Here is an 18,145-nt window from a genome sequence, read left to right as displayed (position 1 = left end):
TTCATGGAAAATTCTGAAAAAGCAGCTTACGTTTTCAGCCAAACATAACACTATTTTGAAACAAACACCTCTGTACAGATAAATTGGTGCTATTATCCCAGAACAAGCAGTCCGCTAGCACAGCAAAACCTTACCTAATTATGTTTGTGACTACCAGCTGGGGGGAGGATGGGGAAGAGGAGAAGATCAGTAAAGCCTAAGAACAGCCTAACTAAAATCCATTTGACAGTTACTATCAAGACAAAATTAAATATAACAAAGAATTTAGAAAGGTAATGCCAGACTATGCTAAATGCTTCTATATATTTTTTCAAGGCAGTTAAATTATAATACATACACTAAAATAATATACTTTATATCTGCAAAGTCTGCTACAAGTCTGTCCAAGAACAGCTTGTTCCTCTAGAACAAGTATTACTGGTTTCTGGTTTAGCACTTTCTATTGACTCTATCCATTATCAAGAAAAATTGCAGCAACTAAAAAAAGTCAAGACAAAGTCTGAATCATTTACAACACTGACATTCTGAAGCAGTTTGAATTAACCTGCAGGGAAGATGTTTTCTTTTCTAGCCTCCTTTTTAACACCCTCCATCTTTCCAGGATTCTTTCGCCTATTACTCACTGTTAACAGAGAGAGCCTTCCATTGCATTTTACCACTTACCTTGTTCATCCCAACCTTTCACTCAATGGTTCACATTAAAGATGACCTCCACACTTACTAAAACACTATATGCTTATCCAATTACCTGCTTAGATACATATCAATACTCAAAAAGAAGTTGATCAGTTAATACCTTAATAAGTCAGCTTAAAGCAAGAAAAAAAGTAGCATTTTTCTTAAAGAGATGCTGTGGAAATGAGGAAGGTGTCTTTAGCTGCATAGCTGAAGACCTAATTGTACCTCTGAGAAGACTATAAAATGAGCTCTTCAATCATTTATATTCCACAAGCCTGAAAGACCAGTAAATCATATATATTAAGAAAAAAAAGCTGCACTACAAAGTTTTATTTTCATATTTGAAAAATGTATAGTTAAATATGATACAGCTAGTCAAGGCTATTTCAAACCTAAAATTAAACTTGACCTGCAATACTTACATCAAGTTACAAACTTGAGCCAGTTACCTCAAGATATTTCATAGTAATTTTTAAAATGTTGCTGTGCAGAACAGTTACATATTAGAGATGTGACACTTGTATGACTGTACTCTGAGTGAATGCACACCTCATGCATGATTAGATTATTCTGATCAGTGCATCCACCAGAATGTACTAGAACCTACTGGCCTATGTCTTCAAACCCCTCCCAGTTTCCACAATTAGGTGTAAAGATGGCTCTGACATAGGAGAAAAAAGGGGAAGGGGGATAGCATATGAAAGCTGAGTACAGAACCCCTGAGGAAAGTTAAGTTACTGTGAGTAACCATGTCTGAATGAAGATCCAGAGATCTCCCTCTGAACCTGGAATGCAGCTTGCTAGTTAGAGACAAGTTAGGAAGTCTTAAGGCTTGCATCAACCCTGGTCCATAGCTAGCAAACCGTAAAGTCTGGTTAAATTTCTTCCCTTGTTTTTTTCAATATAGGGGACACTTTTTTTTTTTTTTTTTTTTTTAAGAGAGAGCCAGAGCCAGCTAGAGTCAAGAGGTTAAAACATAGGCTAAACACCAAATCCCAATATTGTGTGAGGCTTCCAAACCAATAGTTTTACAAGGTGTGATATAATTTGTCTGCTCCCATTTCTCACCCCAGACTCCCCAACAACTTTAGATCTTGCGCTCCCTGGTTTTCAAAAAAGGAAGCATTTAAGAGCATCTCACTCATCCTCTCCCCTGCAAAGGGCTTCCCATCTGTCACAGCAGTATGTTCCAAGAAGGATTATCTCAGATGGAAGATGAAACTTTCAAAGGCTACTTAGATTTCCCAAGCTGGAACACACACACACACACAACTCCAAGAAAGAGTCACCTTGATCAAAGTAATTGCATTAACTCAAGGAGAGAAACAGCCTAATCCTTGTCTAGGTAAAACAAAAGGAAGCACTTTTAACTGCTTTTCATAAAGGATTTATTCTGACACAACATTTAAACTGGTGAAAGTAGCCTCAATCAAGCTAAGAGAAGGTGGAGGAAATAAAATCTCCTTTTCTATTCAAATTACCAGAGCTGTTGAACACTAATTATTTCCCCAACGCATTTTTATCATTTTGTCTCCTCCAGGATAAAAATTGCAATCTGTATGCCAGCACTGACTAGATGAAGACTTAGATTATCTTCATTCAAGTAAAATCTGAGATTGATTTATCACAGTACTAGTGTCATTATAGCCTAAATCATCCATTATGCCCCTTCTGGTATTGTCAGACCACAAAGGGTTTTAGCATGCCTGAAGAGACAGAAGATGCAAAGTCCTATCAGAAAATCTGCTATTTTGGAGTATGGATTCAATATGAATCAATTTTTAATTGAGTTACTGCATGACTTATTTTCAAATTATTTTGGAAAAAAACCTAAGAATTGAGAATATCAACATTTGATGACATCTGCATCAAAAATGCAGCTAATGAGCCTTGTAAATTGCTATTTAGTATAGCCTTTCTTCATCATAAGAAAGTACTTCTGCTAACATTGATCACAGTTCAGATCCTCCTTCCTTTCCTCAAATTCCTGAAGTTCCTAAAAAAAGTTACAGCACCAATCTAGTCTGCTGCTCTTTAATAACTTAAATGAATGTTTTCAGGTAAAATCCAATTAAGTTTGTTAGATGAAAAACTTGAGTACTTGCTCTATATTCAACGAGGTGCCTGGCACAAGACAATTATGGTGACAGATCTGCTGCACTCATGCACACATAACTGAAGAAAACTTCAACTTTCATTATTGCCACAGAAGGGGTAGAACCACCAAAAGACACTCTTAGTGCTTTGAGCTCACTGTACACATTACTGCTGGCAGTGCTCTCACGTGTCTTTATGTTCTATCACATGTAATCAGAATACATTTTAAATTAGTCTGAGACTCAGAACACAACTTCAAAAGTCTAACACTTGATCTGATCACAGCAGGGTTCAAAACAGTCCCCAAACATTTGAGAAAATATTGCTTACGCCTGCCTACATACTGCAAAACATGCTGTCGGTATAATGCATACCAAACCTCAAAATACACACAACTTCAATTCCACTTAATTTAATCCCTCCATCCAGGGATTCATGAATTACTGTACCGAGAATTAGATACCTCTACAAAAATACTTAAAAGTTTCTGTAGAGTTACAGAGCCCTTTTTCCTCTAACTTTCAGATCAGCTAGTAGCAGCAGTTATTGAGAAGGGCAAGTCTTCCTAAAATATTTATCACACGTTCAGCAAAAACTTCTGAAGGTATCTATCACAGATTCTTCCTTCTACTGCTAAGAAGAAATTAAAAATGAGGTCCCAGCTATTTGTTTGCAAAAAGTTTGAGTTATAAAGATTGTCCTATGAAACTTAATTTACTTAATTTTCTCAGCATACTATGATATGTGGATCAGGTAAATTTAAATTTTCTAGATGCTTCACGGGATTAATAAAAATAAATGACTAAATTAACTTATTAGCCCTATGGTGACAGAAACAGATTTAAAAAAGGCACAGTGTTTGACTTAATATCTCCTAATGCAATCACAAGCTACTGAACTATTAGAGGGGCCCTTTCCTTTTGAGAAACTAAAGCAACTAAGGTTATCCCTTACAGTACACCATCTGAAATAAATGTGAAAGAGGCAAACAATTTTTCATTCATTTGAAAAATAGACATCTAACCAAAGAAGCATGTAGAAAAATGTAATTTATCTTCTTTCCTGTGCATCATCTATACATAATAAAAATTTTGGTGACTACACCTAAACACTGAATTCTACAGATTGCTCAAGAAATCAATGGTAAGCAATCCATGCATCAAGGAATTACCAGTTCTGAATCATCACTGAAGTGCTTGAAGATTATCATCATGTTAGTTAAGTAGCAAGGAGCAAGCAATGTAAGAACAAACTATGAAGAAGTAGCTACTACTACAGCACTGATTGAGAACTTGCAATTCAATCTCTAGACGTCAGTTCTTACCTCCAACAGAGGTAATTTAGGATGTGTAAGACTTGCTAAAATTTTAATTAAAATTCAACATGCATTTGTCTACAAACAGGTCCACAGTTTTGATTAGTAGTAAGCAGGTTAAATAATGAGTTAACCACTTAAAATACCACATAGAGAAGTCTAAATACACTGAGTTAAACTAGATTTATTTTGTGGTGAATTTTAATTGAACCATGTTAAGAACGTTCTAAATAATGCTAAGAACATTCTTTCAAAAATATCACACTGTAAAAGTCATACACCTAATTGTTCAGGTTTACCTTTATTTTCTATTTCCTTTATCTTCTACTGTAGATAAAGTGTAACAAGGAACTAGTTCACCTCTCCCATTCTTGTTTCTTGTAGCACTTCATGCTACAAGCTTTTACTTATCACAAGGAAAATTAGGTTGATGGAAACCAAATATTATCTGAAAACAACCAAATTTTTAGATGGAATTACAGTTGTGCTGTATACAGATTTTTTTTAAAACACCTGTGTTAATCAAACACTGGGTAGAAAATTGGTAGCTTTAACATTCTATAACTCATTAAAGAATCTAAACTTTAAAAATCAGATGCAGAGGGTCAATGCATTGTGATGCAAGAAATAATTTAAATCAGGTATGTTTCAGTTTATAAGAGCTGAAGTTAGAAATGTTAGTGTCCTAAATTCTTATCTTACTAGACACCAGTCTGTTCTAGTGACCTATCTGGGAGCAACACAAAGTATTTTCTTCTTCAGCTGAAGCACTAACTTGTACAGCAATCTATCCATATCCAATTAAATGCAATAAACTTCAGAAAAATTTTCCTGACAAATTAAAACAAAAATTATTAGCAACAACCAATGATCACATTTTTTCACAAGCTATTTCCTTACCATTAGAGGAAGAGCCCCTATTTGCAAGTGATGAAGTCGAGGAGGTGCATGGTAATGGGCCAAGTGAGGGTGCAAGGGCCCTGGTGGATAAGTAGCTGCAGTCACACCAGCTTCAATTCCTAGTTCCCTGTCACATGAATGAAAGTGGCATTATAGTAAAAGTATATCTTGCTCCAAGATACAATTCCACGGCTTTGGGAAGCGTACAACACAGCTCAGCTATCAACACAACAGTTTATATAAGACTTTAAAACAAGCAAAAAAAACAAAAAACAAAAAACCAAAAAAACCTAGACTTTGCAAAAAGCCATCTTAGTCTTACCACAAAGTCTTCCCACTTTAATGATGAGCTACAGAGAATGGCACAGAAGTGTCACACATGCACCTCTTCCCTTATGGTTCAAAACTAATAATAAAACATCTTTTATCCAGATAATAAATACATTGCAGAATTTAAATCAGTCTTCATGCTCAATGTAATTTTAAATAAGCTTGTACCTCAGATCTGAACTTTTATGAAAAACATTATGCAAGAGCAATCTTCAGTAATATTCTACTAGCATATTTTAAAATTAGTTCTTTAACTGCAGTCAGTATCACTCAATTCCATTTTTAAAAGCAATGGACAAATAAAAATAAAATACAATAAAATAAAATATAAAAATATAAAAATTTAATAGATTAATATTAAATAAATTTATTTATATTAATAAAAACATATTAAAGACATTGAGCATTATAAGCAACATTTCAAAGCCTATCATCATCTATGCATTTTAAACTACATGTACACACAGCACTTTAAAATCACAGCCAATATTATCAACACATCTTAGGTCTTTTGTTCTGAGAACATGTGAGTAAAGTAACAACACACGAAAATAGCATCTAATTACTGACCAGGCAGACCTCTCTGGAGCTTGTCGAGGATGGGAAGACATTGTCTGAGGCACATGAATATGATGCCCGTGACCATAATTGGGATGCATTCTGTGAGGATGTGGAGGAGGCCGTTCATGAGCACGTCTAGAGAATATAAAACAGCAACAGTTAACTTCATCTATTTGTTCGTATCAAGAAAGTAATGTTTGTAATCAAACTGTCATATTCTGAATTACTAGAAGCAATCTAAAATAAAATACGCTATGCTGTATTTTAATTTCAACTTTAGAGATAACTTAGAAACTAACTATAATACAGATATAATATTCAAATACAAAATGCATCATAGTTTCATACATGGTGATGCACTAAATACTCTACAAATAGCTTTCGCTACTGTAATCTGGCCTCATCTACCAGATAGGAAGATAGGAGGACCTGACAGTTTTAATCCTAACCTTAAACTGCAACATGGAAAACAGTCCGATTCACATGATAATCAAGTAAAGATTCAGAGTGATTCACAGCTGTGCTACAGACCACATTCTTAGTTTGTTTATAATAAAACTGTACTAGAGAAAAGCTTAAGTAAAGATTAAACTAATTAGACGATATTTTCCTTGAAACATGCTTGGGTCTTAACTCATGTAACACAAGCACACAACTTTCATAACGCCAACTGGTATAAGCAACTAAAATTTTGGACAAAATCTTCTAAAAAAAACCTGCTGGCTGAATTTTGCTACTTTACCATTTTCCACTTACAGAAAAAAAGTTACTAGTATTCTTATTTCCTTTGCATTCAATGCAGAGAATAAGTTTTTATTCTAGGTCAAATAAGAACCTTGATTTTTCCAAAAGCAGCACACTGCCTTCAGATTAAGTGCCATCTTAAACTACTTGATAGCATAGATTAATCATTTTATAAATTTATGGAGATGCTTAGAAAGGTAGCATTATTTTACTGTCCATTGTTCTCATCACTGTAAACATGCTTTTCTCCAAAGACATCTGTCAAACTTGTGTAAGTTACACTAATAGTATGACTTTTCCACAATGGCAGAGACCAATACATGAATAGACTGATCAGTAGAACTTACTCCTAGTCTTAACTCCCTTCAGTTTTTCCAAAGAACTGTAGATCTGGAGCAACATATCTGAATAAGGGAACATAACAAAAGCACCTCCATAGTTCCTTTACTAAAAACTGAATGCCAATATGCCCACTTTTCTCAAAATGAGGACACATACACAGCTGCATCTTAATTTAAAAGAAACTTTATATTCTGTGAATGCAAGACTCCTGGCTATTTAGCCCACAATCTTACCATAAAGTGGGTGATCAAATTTATATAAACAAAAAACGTGCACGCTGTACAAATGCAGTGTACCCTCACACACTGACTTTTGCATATTTTGTCTGATCAAGGTTCAAAGGAAGCTACAGCTGCTTTATCCACACCTGTGGCACTACAGTGAGAAAATGACTCTACCCATTCTCTGCCTGCAAGCCTGAGAAGTCTTGTATTGCTAGACAGAAGATATAAGACCATTAGTATCCCATGGTATTTCTAGAAACACAGGATGAAACAACATCCCAAGAACTCTTCAAGATGCTGGGACAAGAAATCTCAGTCTGGCCACCTCCAGGATACTGTAAATAAAGTGATCTCAACCTTGTATTACGTAATAGACTGAAAATACTCAAATTTCTGTTTATAAGAATATGATATAGTTTATACTGCATTAGGCTAAGACATTTGCAAGACTAGTTTTGCATGCAATTTGCATGAGTACTAGAGGGAAAAAGAGAACAAAGGATGAATAAGTTCAAGAGTACAAAACAAACCTATAGAGGAAAAGGCTCACTGAGTAACAGAAAACACTGCCTGAGACTCATGACCTCAGAGTCTGATCTTGTGACCAGAGAGAGTTTCAAGGAACAACTTATTAACAATCTTTGGCTACAATTTCTGTATGTACGAAGAAAAACCACTAGGCAAAGTAGTGCCAAAAATCACAGCATTTCTATCAGAAAGTTTCCAGAATTGATGAGACAATTACCACTATTTCTCCTTAAAATTTCTTCCACTTTCAAAGGCTTGAATGTCCTAGCTTCTAAAATTAGTTTTGGAGTACAACTGTGTAATCACAGGCATACACAAGGGGTACATCTATATGTTTAGGTTGGATTTAGATTAGGGTGTTTAGTGGTTATGATATTTCCATAGCAAAGATGACAAAAAGAACAGATCCAGATTCAAATAGACCTAAATTTTCATGACAGAGGATTCTGTTTCTTTCCTAGAAAGAGCATGCCATCTCTAGTTTTGTGATCAGACTTTCACAAAATTCAGCATCTTCAAAAAGAAACAAAAGTATGTTCTGTAATTGCTTTTTGAGGGAGTAGAATTACTGCCTATACATTTTTTTTTCAAATGTATTTGATAAAACTGTTTCAAAAGTTGTTTATCTTTAAATCCTTTAAAACCTTTAAAACCACTGTAAATTAGTTACCAGTAGAATTTGCATAACCAAGTCAGGAGCAATAACTAGAACGCTCATTCTTGTAGTTCTTAGATATCTAAAAACATTATTTCTAGAATTAAAAAAAAATTCAATTACTTTGTGGTTGAACTCCAAACCAGTACTAACCTGATCACTGCTGACACTAATGTCACATGTCTAGTTTAACAACAGTAGTAGCATTTCTTAAAAAAATATTAAAGCTACATCTCAATATTGGTCACATTCTAATACAGATTTTACTCACTCTCTTCCTACTTCCCACTTCTAAAAACATAAAAGTACAGTAAAGCTAGGTAGATGTCTAAAGTTCAATCTTTGTAAGACCTGGTCATCTTGTAAGATGTAAGACATCTCTTCTGTCAAGTTATTTTAAAACATTAGTTATGTGAAAAGAATCTCAACATTATCAACAAGGCAAAATACACTTTCAAGGAACAAATTCAGGAGTATGACTTACAGCTTATGACTTACTTTCTAGGCTGTCTAGCTTGAAAAGTAATCCTTGCCTGTTCTCTGGAGGAAAACTAATGGGCAAGAGAAGCATGAGCTTCATACCTCTCCCACACCCCACTGTACCTCTTGCCTTACCTGAAGGCACTGCTGAGAGAAGTAAAGGAACAAGTTTAGTCTTAGTGCTCACCCAGCTGTGATGTTATGCGAAGACAGTTCTTACCATGGTTTAATTCTAACAGTTCCTAACCATGCAATTACAATTTGAGATTCATATGCAACATTTTACAAACCTGAGGGAAACGAATTATATGTTTAGACATTGCTCTGAGTACATTTGTGACATACGTTGGGTGCTGCATCATTCTTCTTCTCTGGACCTCCATCCTCTGGATCACTTCATGAGGATGCAGCCTCTGTGCTGGAGGTGCTGTTGCAGGGATGTGATGGGATATAGGCTGGTGTGTAGCTGGAAGATGCTGTGGAAGCGGAGCAGCTGCATTGGCTAAAGGATGAGTTGGTGGTGGAGGCGGAGGTGGAACAGGATGAGAAGATGCATGAGAGGAGATTGAAGGATGGAAGGGGTGCACTGGATGAGGAATAACATAATCTACTTGAGGAGGAGGTTGTGGCTGTGCAGGAGGATTTCCATGAGAGTGGGGACATGCAGAAGCTTGATGGTGAAGAGGTCTGGTCAAAGAAGCATCTGCAATGAAAATATCAAGTACTTTTTATCTGGTCAGAGGTAGTTTCCTGGATTAAATGTTTTAAAAGAGAGAAGGGGAGAGAAGCATCTTCACGCACACGTCAGTATTATCAATGTGAACAGTGGCAACACAGGAATACTGTAAGAATATTAAACTTAACAGAGTGATTCCAATGGTATACCCTAAAAGTCATCCAAACTTCCAGCAGCCAAAAATACTCCACTTGCTAATACTGGTGAGAAGAAAAGAAACAGCTGTGTGATGCAAGCTGAAGGAAATATACAGAAAGAAAACAGGAGAAGTCCTGTTTCAAGTTTGTATAGCATTTAACACTGATTTCTGATTTTCTTCAGCACTAAGCCACCTTCACAATCACAAAATTAATTTAAACACCTCCCGTGAAGTACATACATGCAGTTGTTCAAGGCAAAAAAGGAAAACCCTTCCTTAAGGAAATCCAGAATCAAAAGGAAGGGGACAAGGAGAGGGGAACAAAAAAAATCCACAACAACAAAATAAAAATAAAAAAACCCCATACATACAACCTCGTGGCAGCTTCATCCAACTTCAGACTCCAAATACACTAAATAAAGGAATCTATAACTCTTCTGGGCTAGGAGGGAGGCTTTTTAGTACTACGTTTTTCCCAAGTCTTTTAAGTTGAATTCTGTAGGAGACACTAAAATGCAGACTCAGAGTCTTCACAATCATACATTAAAACCAATTAGTTGATTCCTTCAGCCTGCTCAAGCAGAACTCAAAGAAAAAAAAAAGAAGGAAGGAAAAAAGGAAAAGGTATTACTAAGAGAGCATGAAAAATATTTTCTTAGTAAATAATAAAAAGTATTTGTAAAGGATCTAGGAGGCTGCTTATCTCAAACAACAGGAGACAGCAGAATTTAATGTGTATGTCAGAACTACATAATTAAAACAAATGCAATAGAAAAGAGAAAGTTTTCTGGAATTAGGCACGTTTAAGTTCAAATGCATCTAAAGTAGTAAAGAAAAAAGAAAGAAAAAGTATTCCAGACATCATAATGGTTAACCAAAAGTCAGGTCTTAGACCTTTTCCCAACATACCAGTTCGCACAACAATATATACACCATTTTTTTTTGAAATTTGTCTATTGCAAGAACTGCTTCTTAACTTTGCCACTTCTAATTCCTTGACACAAAGAACTGAATTGTTCAAATACGTTTCTTAAAATTGGCCTGACAAAACAAATGTTAAGACTGAAGCAAACGGATAGTAAAAATCTTCATATAATGTCAGGGAAGTTGTTTTTGTGTTGGTCCCCCCCCACACACCCGTCAGAATGACAGTACTTACAAGGAGAATGCATATAATGTCGGCAGGAGGAGAGTGATGCCTGGGGAGGAGGCTGTGGCTGCGCAACAATACTTGATCCATATCCATCTATTGTTATGGACTGGCTTGGACCTGCACCAGCCTGATGCCCATAAATTGCAGTTCGAGATGAAGAACCAGGACAGCAGGGGTCAAAAGCAGATGTTCCATGAAAAGCACCACTTCCATGACTTCTTATACCACTGCTGCTTAAGTCTACTGGCAATGCCTGCTGTGTAAACAAACCATCTGTTGTCAAAAGTTCTTCAAACACTGAAAACAAAGTCACCTTCAAATACACTGTGATAAAAACTATACCATCATAAACCACCAGGAATCAGATCTTTGCATTTTAAGAATGTTCCAGAACAAACCCTTAGGATATAGTTAACTTCTCCTATTCCTAAATTTTTCAATCTAGGGAAAGAGATTAAATAACACCACATTGCATAAAACCCCCCTATTTTGGATAAATTGGTGAGTATGTGAGGACAGTATTTACTGATTTTATTTTTATTTTTTTTAAGAGGCAAACAACAAGTTTAGCTTTTGGTTTAGTTGTGCCTGAAATAAGTGCCTGACATAAGTGTTACAGAACTATTAAATTGGCTTATGTTTTAAATGTATGTTGCCAGTTAAGATGCACAGTATTGTTCTTAGATTTTTAACCACGCTGTTTTAGAATTGTGATTATAGTTGCTAAAAAACTTTAAAGAATTTAGAAAAGCAACTCATACTTTTTACAAACAGAAAAACAAGACTTGAATTTTTCTCCCCTTACATTTTTATAAAACATTCAGCTGCTTTATGATCTGCAGAGTATATCCTGAAGTGTTAATATTTGTTTTGATTAAGAAGTCACTATCATCTTACCGTAATCAAGAGGATATCAGCTACAAATAATTATTTATTGGGTTATGACTTTTTGCTCATTTTTAATTTTGCTGTATGTGTATCATTAAGTTTTCCTTTCAGAAAACTGAAAATCTACAGAAAATCCTATTCTATTCTCTCATACCTATAATGACTTGAAAATGCAAAGGGAGTCACAAAAGTTAAACGTGCCTGGTCGTGGTAACTGGTGCCAGAACTGCTGCTTGCTCCACAAGGTGCAGGCACTGGAGGAGGCCTTTCAACAGGGCAGCTGGAATCACTGAATGAAGGAGACAGTGGAACAGCTGGGTGAGGGTTGTGGTGGTGGTGGTGATGGTGTTGAAAGTGGTGGCTGTGCTGCTGAAAGCAGCTTGTATGGGGGTGTCCCAATGCATGATGATTCTGTGAAGGTCCTCCGCATGGAGAATGTTGAGGGCAGCATGATGGTAACCTTGGCATGGCAGGAGGGCCAGTTTCCAGTGTCGTATTAGATGCAGTTCTTCTTATATCATCTTGAAATTAAATAAAATGTTTAAGAAATTAGTAAGTTGATCACTGTAAAACAGGGTCTGAAATAAAAACATTGATTAAATAATTAACAGATTTGAAAACAGATCTAAACCAAACACATATGTAAACTGGATACAAAAAGAGGGATTCAGCTATGCCTGCTAATGAACCACAACTGGTGATGTACATATCCATATGGGTTCAGGTGGATGCACTCATGACAGCTATTGGAGAAAGTCCTGCCTTATTACTACTCTAATTTAAGGCAGTTATCAGTGGAAAAAGAGAAAAGATTGTCTCTGTAACTAGCATGCAGAGACCTATTTTCACACTTTGTCTTCAAATTCATGTGCAAATGTGGTCATTCAGTCCCCCCCCACATACCCATCTCTGACTTGCAGAAAGGGGCAGAGCACTGATGTTTCTTTCAGAGATGTTGTGAGACATCCCAAGACCACAATAATACAGTAATAGTGAAAAGGGAGAGACAGTTACTCATAGCTGCAATCCCCACCTCCAAGAAGGTGGTTGCTCTATTGTAGGTGGTTGCTAGGAGGTTTGTTCTGTGTGGTTTTTTTTTGTTTGTTTTGCTTTGTTTTTTAAAAAAGGAGATCTAGTCTTTCCCTCAAACCTTGAATCAGTGGCCAATGTTTAACTTACAGCCTCCAACTAATCAACTAAAACTACCTCCTCCCAGAAAACCCACTGTCAAGTAGGCTTCTATGGCCAGTACGAAAGCAGTTGGTTTCTGATAAACAAGAAATTAAGGTATATGGCTTAATGATCCTTTCCAACTTCAAACTTAGTCTAGTAGCTCAACAGGAAGAAGTTCTTCCTAACAAGTTCCAGATACTTCTCCAAGTTATCAGTTCTTTTTTGATTATCAATACTGCTAGAGAAAAATTTCACTTAAACAAAGCCTAGTAATTGTCATACCTGCATATACAACTCTACAAGCAATCTATGTGGGGATACTCAAGGAATCTATACACATCCCTCACTTTTCCTTATGATATATATTTAAATGCAAACCAATCAAAAACAAAAAACTCCACACCACACACATCACTTCCAACACATTGCTGTGGAAGACTTCATTCCCAGTGAATGAGTCTGGCACCCTACCTACTACATTCTACCTCCCCCCCAAACGATGTGGTCCATTAGTTATAACTGAACCGTCCTGACAGATGAGAGCAGAAGGTGGCTCCTCCATGACCTCCTTTATCTTTAGGGAGAATTTATTCAGATACTCAAGTTTACACAGCAAGTCTAACTGATGTCAACTTACTACTGATATACTCAGTCCTAAAAGCTCACAGGCATTTTATCTAGAGAAATCTGATTAACTTCCTCTTTCTCCTTTATGCTATTAATTAGTAGGCAATGTGACAGTTTTATAAGGCTCTCTTATTCTGTACCTCCAGCTGAAGTACCAGCAGTGCTGCTATTGGGAAGACTAGTCAAAGTCTCAGGTGCTGAGGAAGGGGGCTGGCTGCTGGAGATGTTTGGAGCTGCATCAGAGGCCGGCTCTGAGGTAGATGTACTAGAACTGTTACTGGAAGTTGAACTCACAACCTGGGACTCCACTCTGGTTGAGGTGGTTGGCACAACTGTTGGCTCTAGAAAACAAAAACAAAACAAATTACATGTTAAGTTTTAAGAAACTGTTAGTTTTCATTTGAAAAGAAAAAATGAAACAATCTTACAAGAAATTCTGAATTCTGGTCTTGCCAGATGCTGAGAAAGTCAGAACACAAAAACTTGATGTATATAAAACACAAAAGTTAATTTCATCTTGCAGATTAATATAATAGTTGGCAATATATTTCATCAGATTGAGGGAAATACACCAGACCCTTGATGTATTTTGCTTTCTACCGCACAACTGTAAACAGGTGAATAATTGAAAAGATATGTGGTGACATAATTCAGATTTAGTTTTAAAAGAGCCTGTGTTTTTTTTTTTTTTTTTAAGCAGGAAATTTCTCCCTAATTACTGACAAGGCAATGGCATGACTATGAACAGGAGATAAAAGAGAAGATCAGAAACAGGCTCTACTTTTTCAGTAGAAGTGTCTTTATAAATATCAGAAAAAGAATCAAGATGTTTAAAATTGTATTTCTTACACTGAAAGTCTCAAGCTAAAATACAACTGTTTTTCAAGATTTTTCTCTAATAGCTATAACAACAACTCAGCAAGCAAAGGAATAAATAAATCCTCCTTTTTGCAGTCTTCCAACTCATTGCATTATAAAGCCTGTAATCTGCTGTCTATGCTTACGTTCCTTTACATTTTAATGTGGTGTCCCAATAAATTAGTTTTATTTCAAGGAAAATACTTTGGGGGAAATGTATTAATATCTACATTCAGTAAGAAAACAGTGAGCACATAGGTCCCTTAGAGCCTACGTGTAATCAATCTGCGATCACACAGTGCTGAAGATTGGAAGCTAGTACATTTTGAAAGCAGTCTTGTGGTCAGGCATTTCTTAATTCCAGCAGCATCAACCACCCTGCTAGCCTGTTACTGTTTTGATGTTTTATCAGAAATAGAGGGTGCTGTTTTCCCCAAAAAGCAGTCTTCCATTTAAAAGCCAGTGGAACTGCTCAATCTCAGACCAAGAGAAATTTTTGATTTCTCAGACCAAGAGAAATTGTTGATTTCAGCAGACTCCATAGACATCAATTCAGGAATGTTTGTGAAGACATAACCTGTAGGCTCAGCTAAGTAGCAAGCAAAGTTTTAAGAATGTTTTTTTTTAAAGATATTAGTAGAGCTATGATAAAGTGGATAGCTACCTTCTGAGACAGCATTAACTCAGGTTTTAGAATAGTTTGTGTGAAATTTGATGTTTATAAAGACAATATCCTTGAAAAGCCAGAAGACTCATCCTAAAAAGACATGTTCTCTGTGGGCAGCAAAAACAGCTGGTCTGAAGGATATATATTGCAGGAAAAAAAAGCCTTCATTCATCAAGATTTTTTTTTAAACAGGAATTTGTTGAGACCAAATTCTACAATTTGAATTTAAGAGAGTAAATTGAACCAACCATTAAAAGAAATTTCCAATCCAACAGGATTGCTATTGGGGTATTTCACAATAAGAAAAGACTCTCTAATCAACCTATTCTCTTCCATCTTAAAGAAGATATTGCAACATATTAGCTAGTGATACACTAAATAAATGAGGGAATCATAGAACCACAAGACAGAATTTCTGCGAAACACTGGAAGTAGTATGTAGCCAAAGAATAGTGGGAGGGGTGTGGTGGGGTGGAGTGGAGTGGGGTGGGGGTTTCTTCCTCATACCTTCTTAACTTCTAACAATACTTGGAAATTGGTCTTATGATTCTCAGCAGGAATAAATCAGTTAAGTGCCAGAAGGTTTTAATGTTAGGTAACACTGAATCAGAAACCTTCTAATATACTTCTACTAGTTCTTTTGTTGTTGTTGTTGTTTTCTGGCTTTTACTACCACCTCCACTCCAAGTCCTGAAAGAACAGTACTCTAAAGCACATGCAGCAGTGACAGGTTTTTCTTTTTATAGTATTGTACTGAAATAATCACACATTTTTAAAGAAATAGTTCTAACCTGTTCTGTAATTTCTATCTGGTGAGTCAGCTCTCAGATGCATACCCAAGTCAGTTTTTAGAAGAAAAAATATAGATCTAGCAGACCTGCAAGGAACGTCTAGATTTTAATTTTAGCAATAAAGACACATGAGAATTTCTGACATGCTAGTAAGTAGTGGGGTTTTTAGTGTGTTTTATAACTGAGACTTTCAAAAAAAATGGTATGTTAAAATTAATTCAAATAATTCCACTCCTGTTACGCTGTCTGACCATTTTGCTTCTGAAAAAAGAAGAGATTTCTCAAATCAATGTAACTTACCATCTTCATCCACTGTAAGGTCCACTACTTCTGCTGCATTTTGTCTCAGTGGCTGTATGACTGTTGAAATCCTACTACGGTTACGCTGCTCTTGTGGTCGTGCAGCATGAGAAGTAGAGCTCTGTCCCCAGTGTGATCTTGAGTGTCCAAGTGTTGAACGAGACCTTAAGAAAAAAAGGTATTACCTTAAGTATTGACATAAATTTTGCTCTCATTAAATACACTTTCTCACTGTTCAAGAAGTTGACCGGTCACTAAAGTTAGTTCAGAGTATATTGCTATTTGAAATGTATTCTTATGAGAAAATAATTTTCTGAGGTTCAAATAATCATCTACGGAATGTGGAGTAGCATGTAATTTACAAACACTACTGCTGCCTTTATCAGATAACAAACATCCAAAAAGGGAGTGCTTAGAGGCCATTAGGCTGGTATTAGGCTTCTCCCGTGTGCCTGTGATCAAATATAGGTAGAGTAGAACAAAATGCAATGTGAAAACCCACAGCTGCTGTCAGATAGTGATATTATCTAATAGTAATGTTTTAATATGCTAATAGGATGAGTGTCTCTGAATCCTATATTATTTTTATGCAGTCTGTGAAATAGGAGATCCATCAATGATGACTAGAATGTAAAGATCATAAAGATTTGTAAATATTAAGTTCTTTTGCTTGTTTATTTGTGACAGAATACTTTCAGAGGATGCATCTAAAAGTCAAAAACAACCTCCATGCTTTTATCTTAATAAAGTTATTCCCCCCCCCCTTAAAAATAAGCACAGCTTTGTATAATGCTTACAGAGTAATGAAACTTAAATGAAATGTAACATAAGGAAAGGAAAAAAACATAAGCTTGCACCATACCTAAGGAAATGGATGGTTTTATTTCTGTAGTATTATGCTTGGCATCCATTCTATTAAATTTAGTCATCCAAAGCTAAACATTCAATCAATGATACTCTGGAGTTCAGGCTAAAAGGATACTGTCTTTAATTAAGGGAAAAATATTTAACAATATTGTATTTGCCAGTTCACACAGTCAAAATCTTTCTCTCCAGTATTTACATAAACAGAATGGCTTGATTTTCCAATTTGGAAAAAATAATATACTCAGACTTTAAAAATTCAGGAGAAGAAAAAGCAAAGACAGACAAATAACTTCACTAAAAATAGATAAATAAGTAAATAAAACCCAATACAAAAGGGTCACCATAGATCTCATAGCCTATATTTATACTCTGCCTGTACTCCTTTTACTACATCTGTATAGTCCACAAGGAAAGAAGATCAGAGTATATTTCTATAGCGCTTTATCCATCATTAAAAAAGCATAGTAAAACAAAACTGTAACTATTATTTTCATATTAATCAACTCATATTATGAACTTCTATTACTGAAATTTCTTATTTTGAAGTTTAAGATGCCCTGTTATTTCCCTGAAAACAAAGAGCTACTGAACTGAGATAGTCTTAAGTTACAAGTCTCGGCCTCTGTTAACTTGTTATGATTAAGCAGGACATTATTCATTAGTCATTCTTAAGTAAAATATTTTCAGAATGTGTTAGCTACATGCTGGTGTGTGTATTCTGTCACTGGATGAATCTGTATCATTTCAAAATGACTGCATTATTTTACTTCCATAAAGTATGTATAATGTTTACTTTGTTTAATGTCAAGAAGCAGCAAAACCAGACTGTAATGTTATTTTCTCAGCCAGAAGAGGACTGTCAGGGAAGGGTGTCACTAGCAGTTTGTAGATGCTATCTCATCCGCCTAGGTATGATTCCAACTGCTGTACTGCTGCTTGCGACTGCAAGTAATTTTTTATCACAATGGTTTACTTCCTCTATACTTTGCCTTGATGAAGAAGGGAGGAGGAAGGAGTAATCATCACTACATACTAACTTCTTCATAGAATACAGGGAAGTGTGGAAAGTGAACGCCATGCAACAAGAGACCA

At 35.8% G+C, this 18,145-nt stretch overlaps 1 protein-coding gene across 2 annotated transcripts in view; it reads right to left on the bottom strand.

Moving 5' to 3' along the window:
* Window positions 1-18,145, bottom strand: part of RNF111 (ring finger protein 111) — a 48,331-nt gene that overhangs the window by 7,105 nt on the left and 23,081 nt on the right. For both annotated transcript variants that reach the window (XM_062583341.1, XM_062583340.1), the window contains exons 4-10: window positions 16,187-16,350; window positions 13,711-13,911; window positions 11,972-12,291; window positions 10,889-11,138; window positions 9,200-9,557; window positions 5,891-6,016; window positions 4,991-5,117 (exon numbers count right to left, since the gene is read on the bottom strand). In XM_062583341.1, coding sequence (XP_062439325.1) covers window positions 4,991-5,117; window positions 5,891-6,016; window positions 9,200-9,557; window positions 10,889-11,138; window positions 11,972-12,291; window positions 13,711-13,911; window positions 16,187-16,350 — 1,546 coding nt within the window. The remainder of the gene's footprint in view (window positions 1-4,990; window positions 5,118-5,890; window positions 6,017-9,199; window positions 9,558-10,888; window positions 11,139-11,971; window positions 12,292-13,710; window positions 13,912-16,186; window positions 16,351-18,145) is intronic.

The sequence above is a fragment of the Rhea pennata genome, chromosome 10 (assembly GCF_028389875.1).
Source record: "Rhea pennata isolate bPtePen1 chromosome 10, bPtePen1.pri, whole genome shotgun sequence".
In the NCBI taxonomy this organism is placed as follows: Eukaryota; Metazoa; Chordata; class Aves; order Rheiformes; family Rheidae; genus Rhea; species Rhea pennata.
This window is presented reverse-complemented; position numbering and strand designations above follow the sequence as displayed.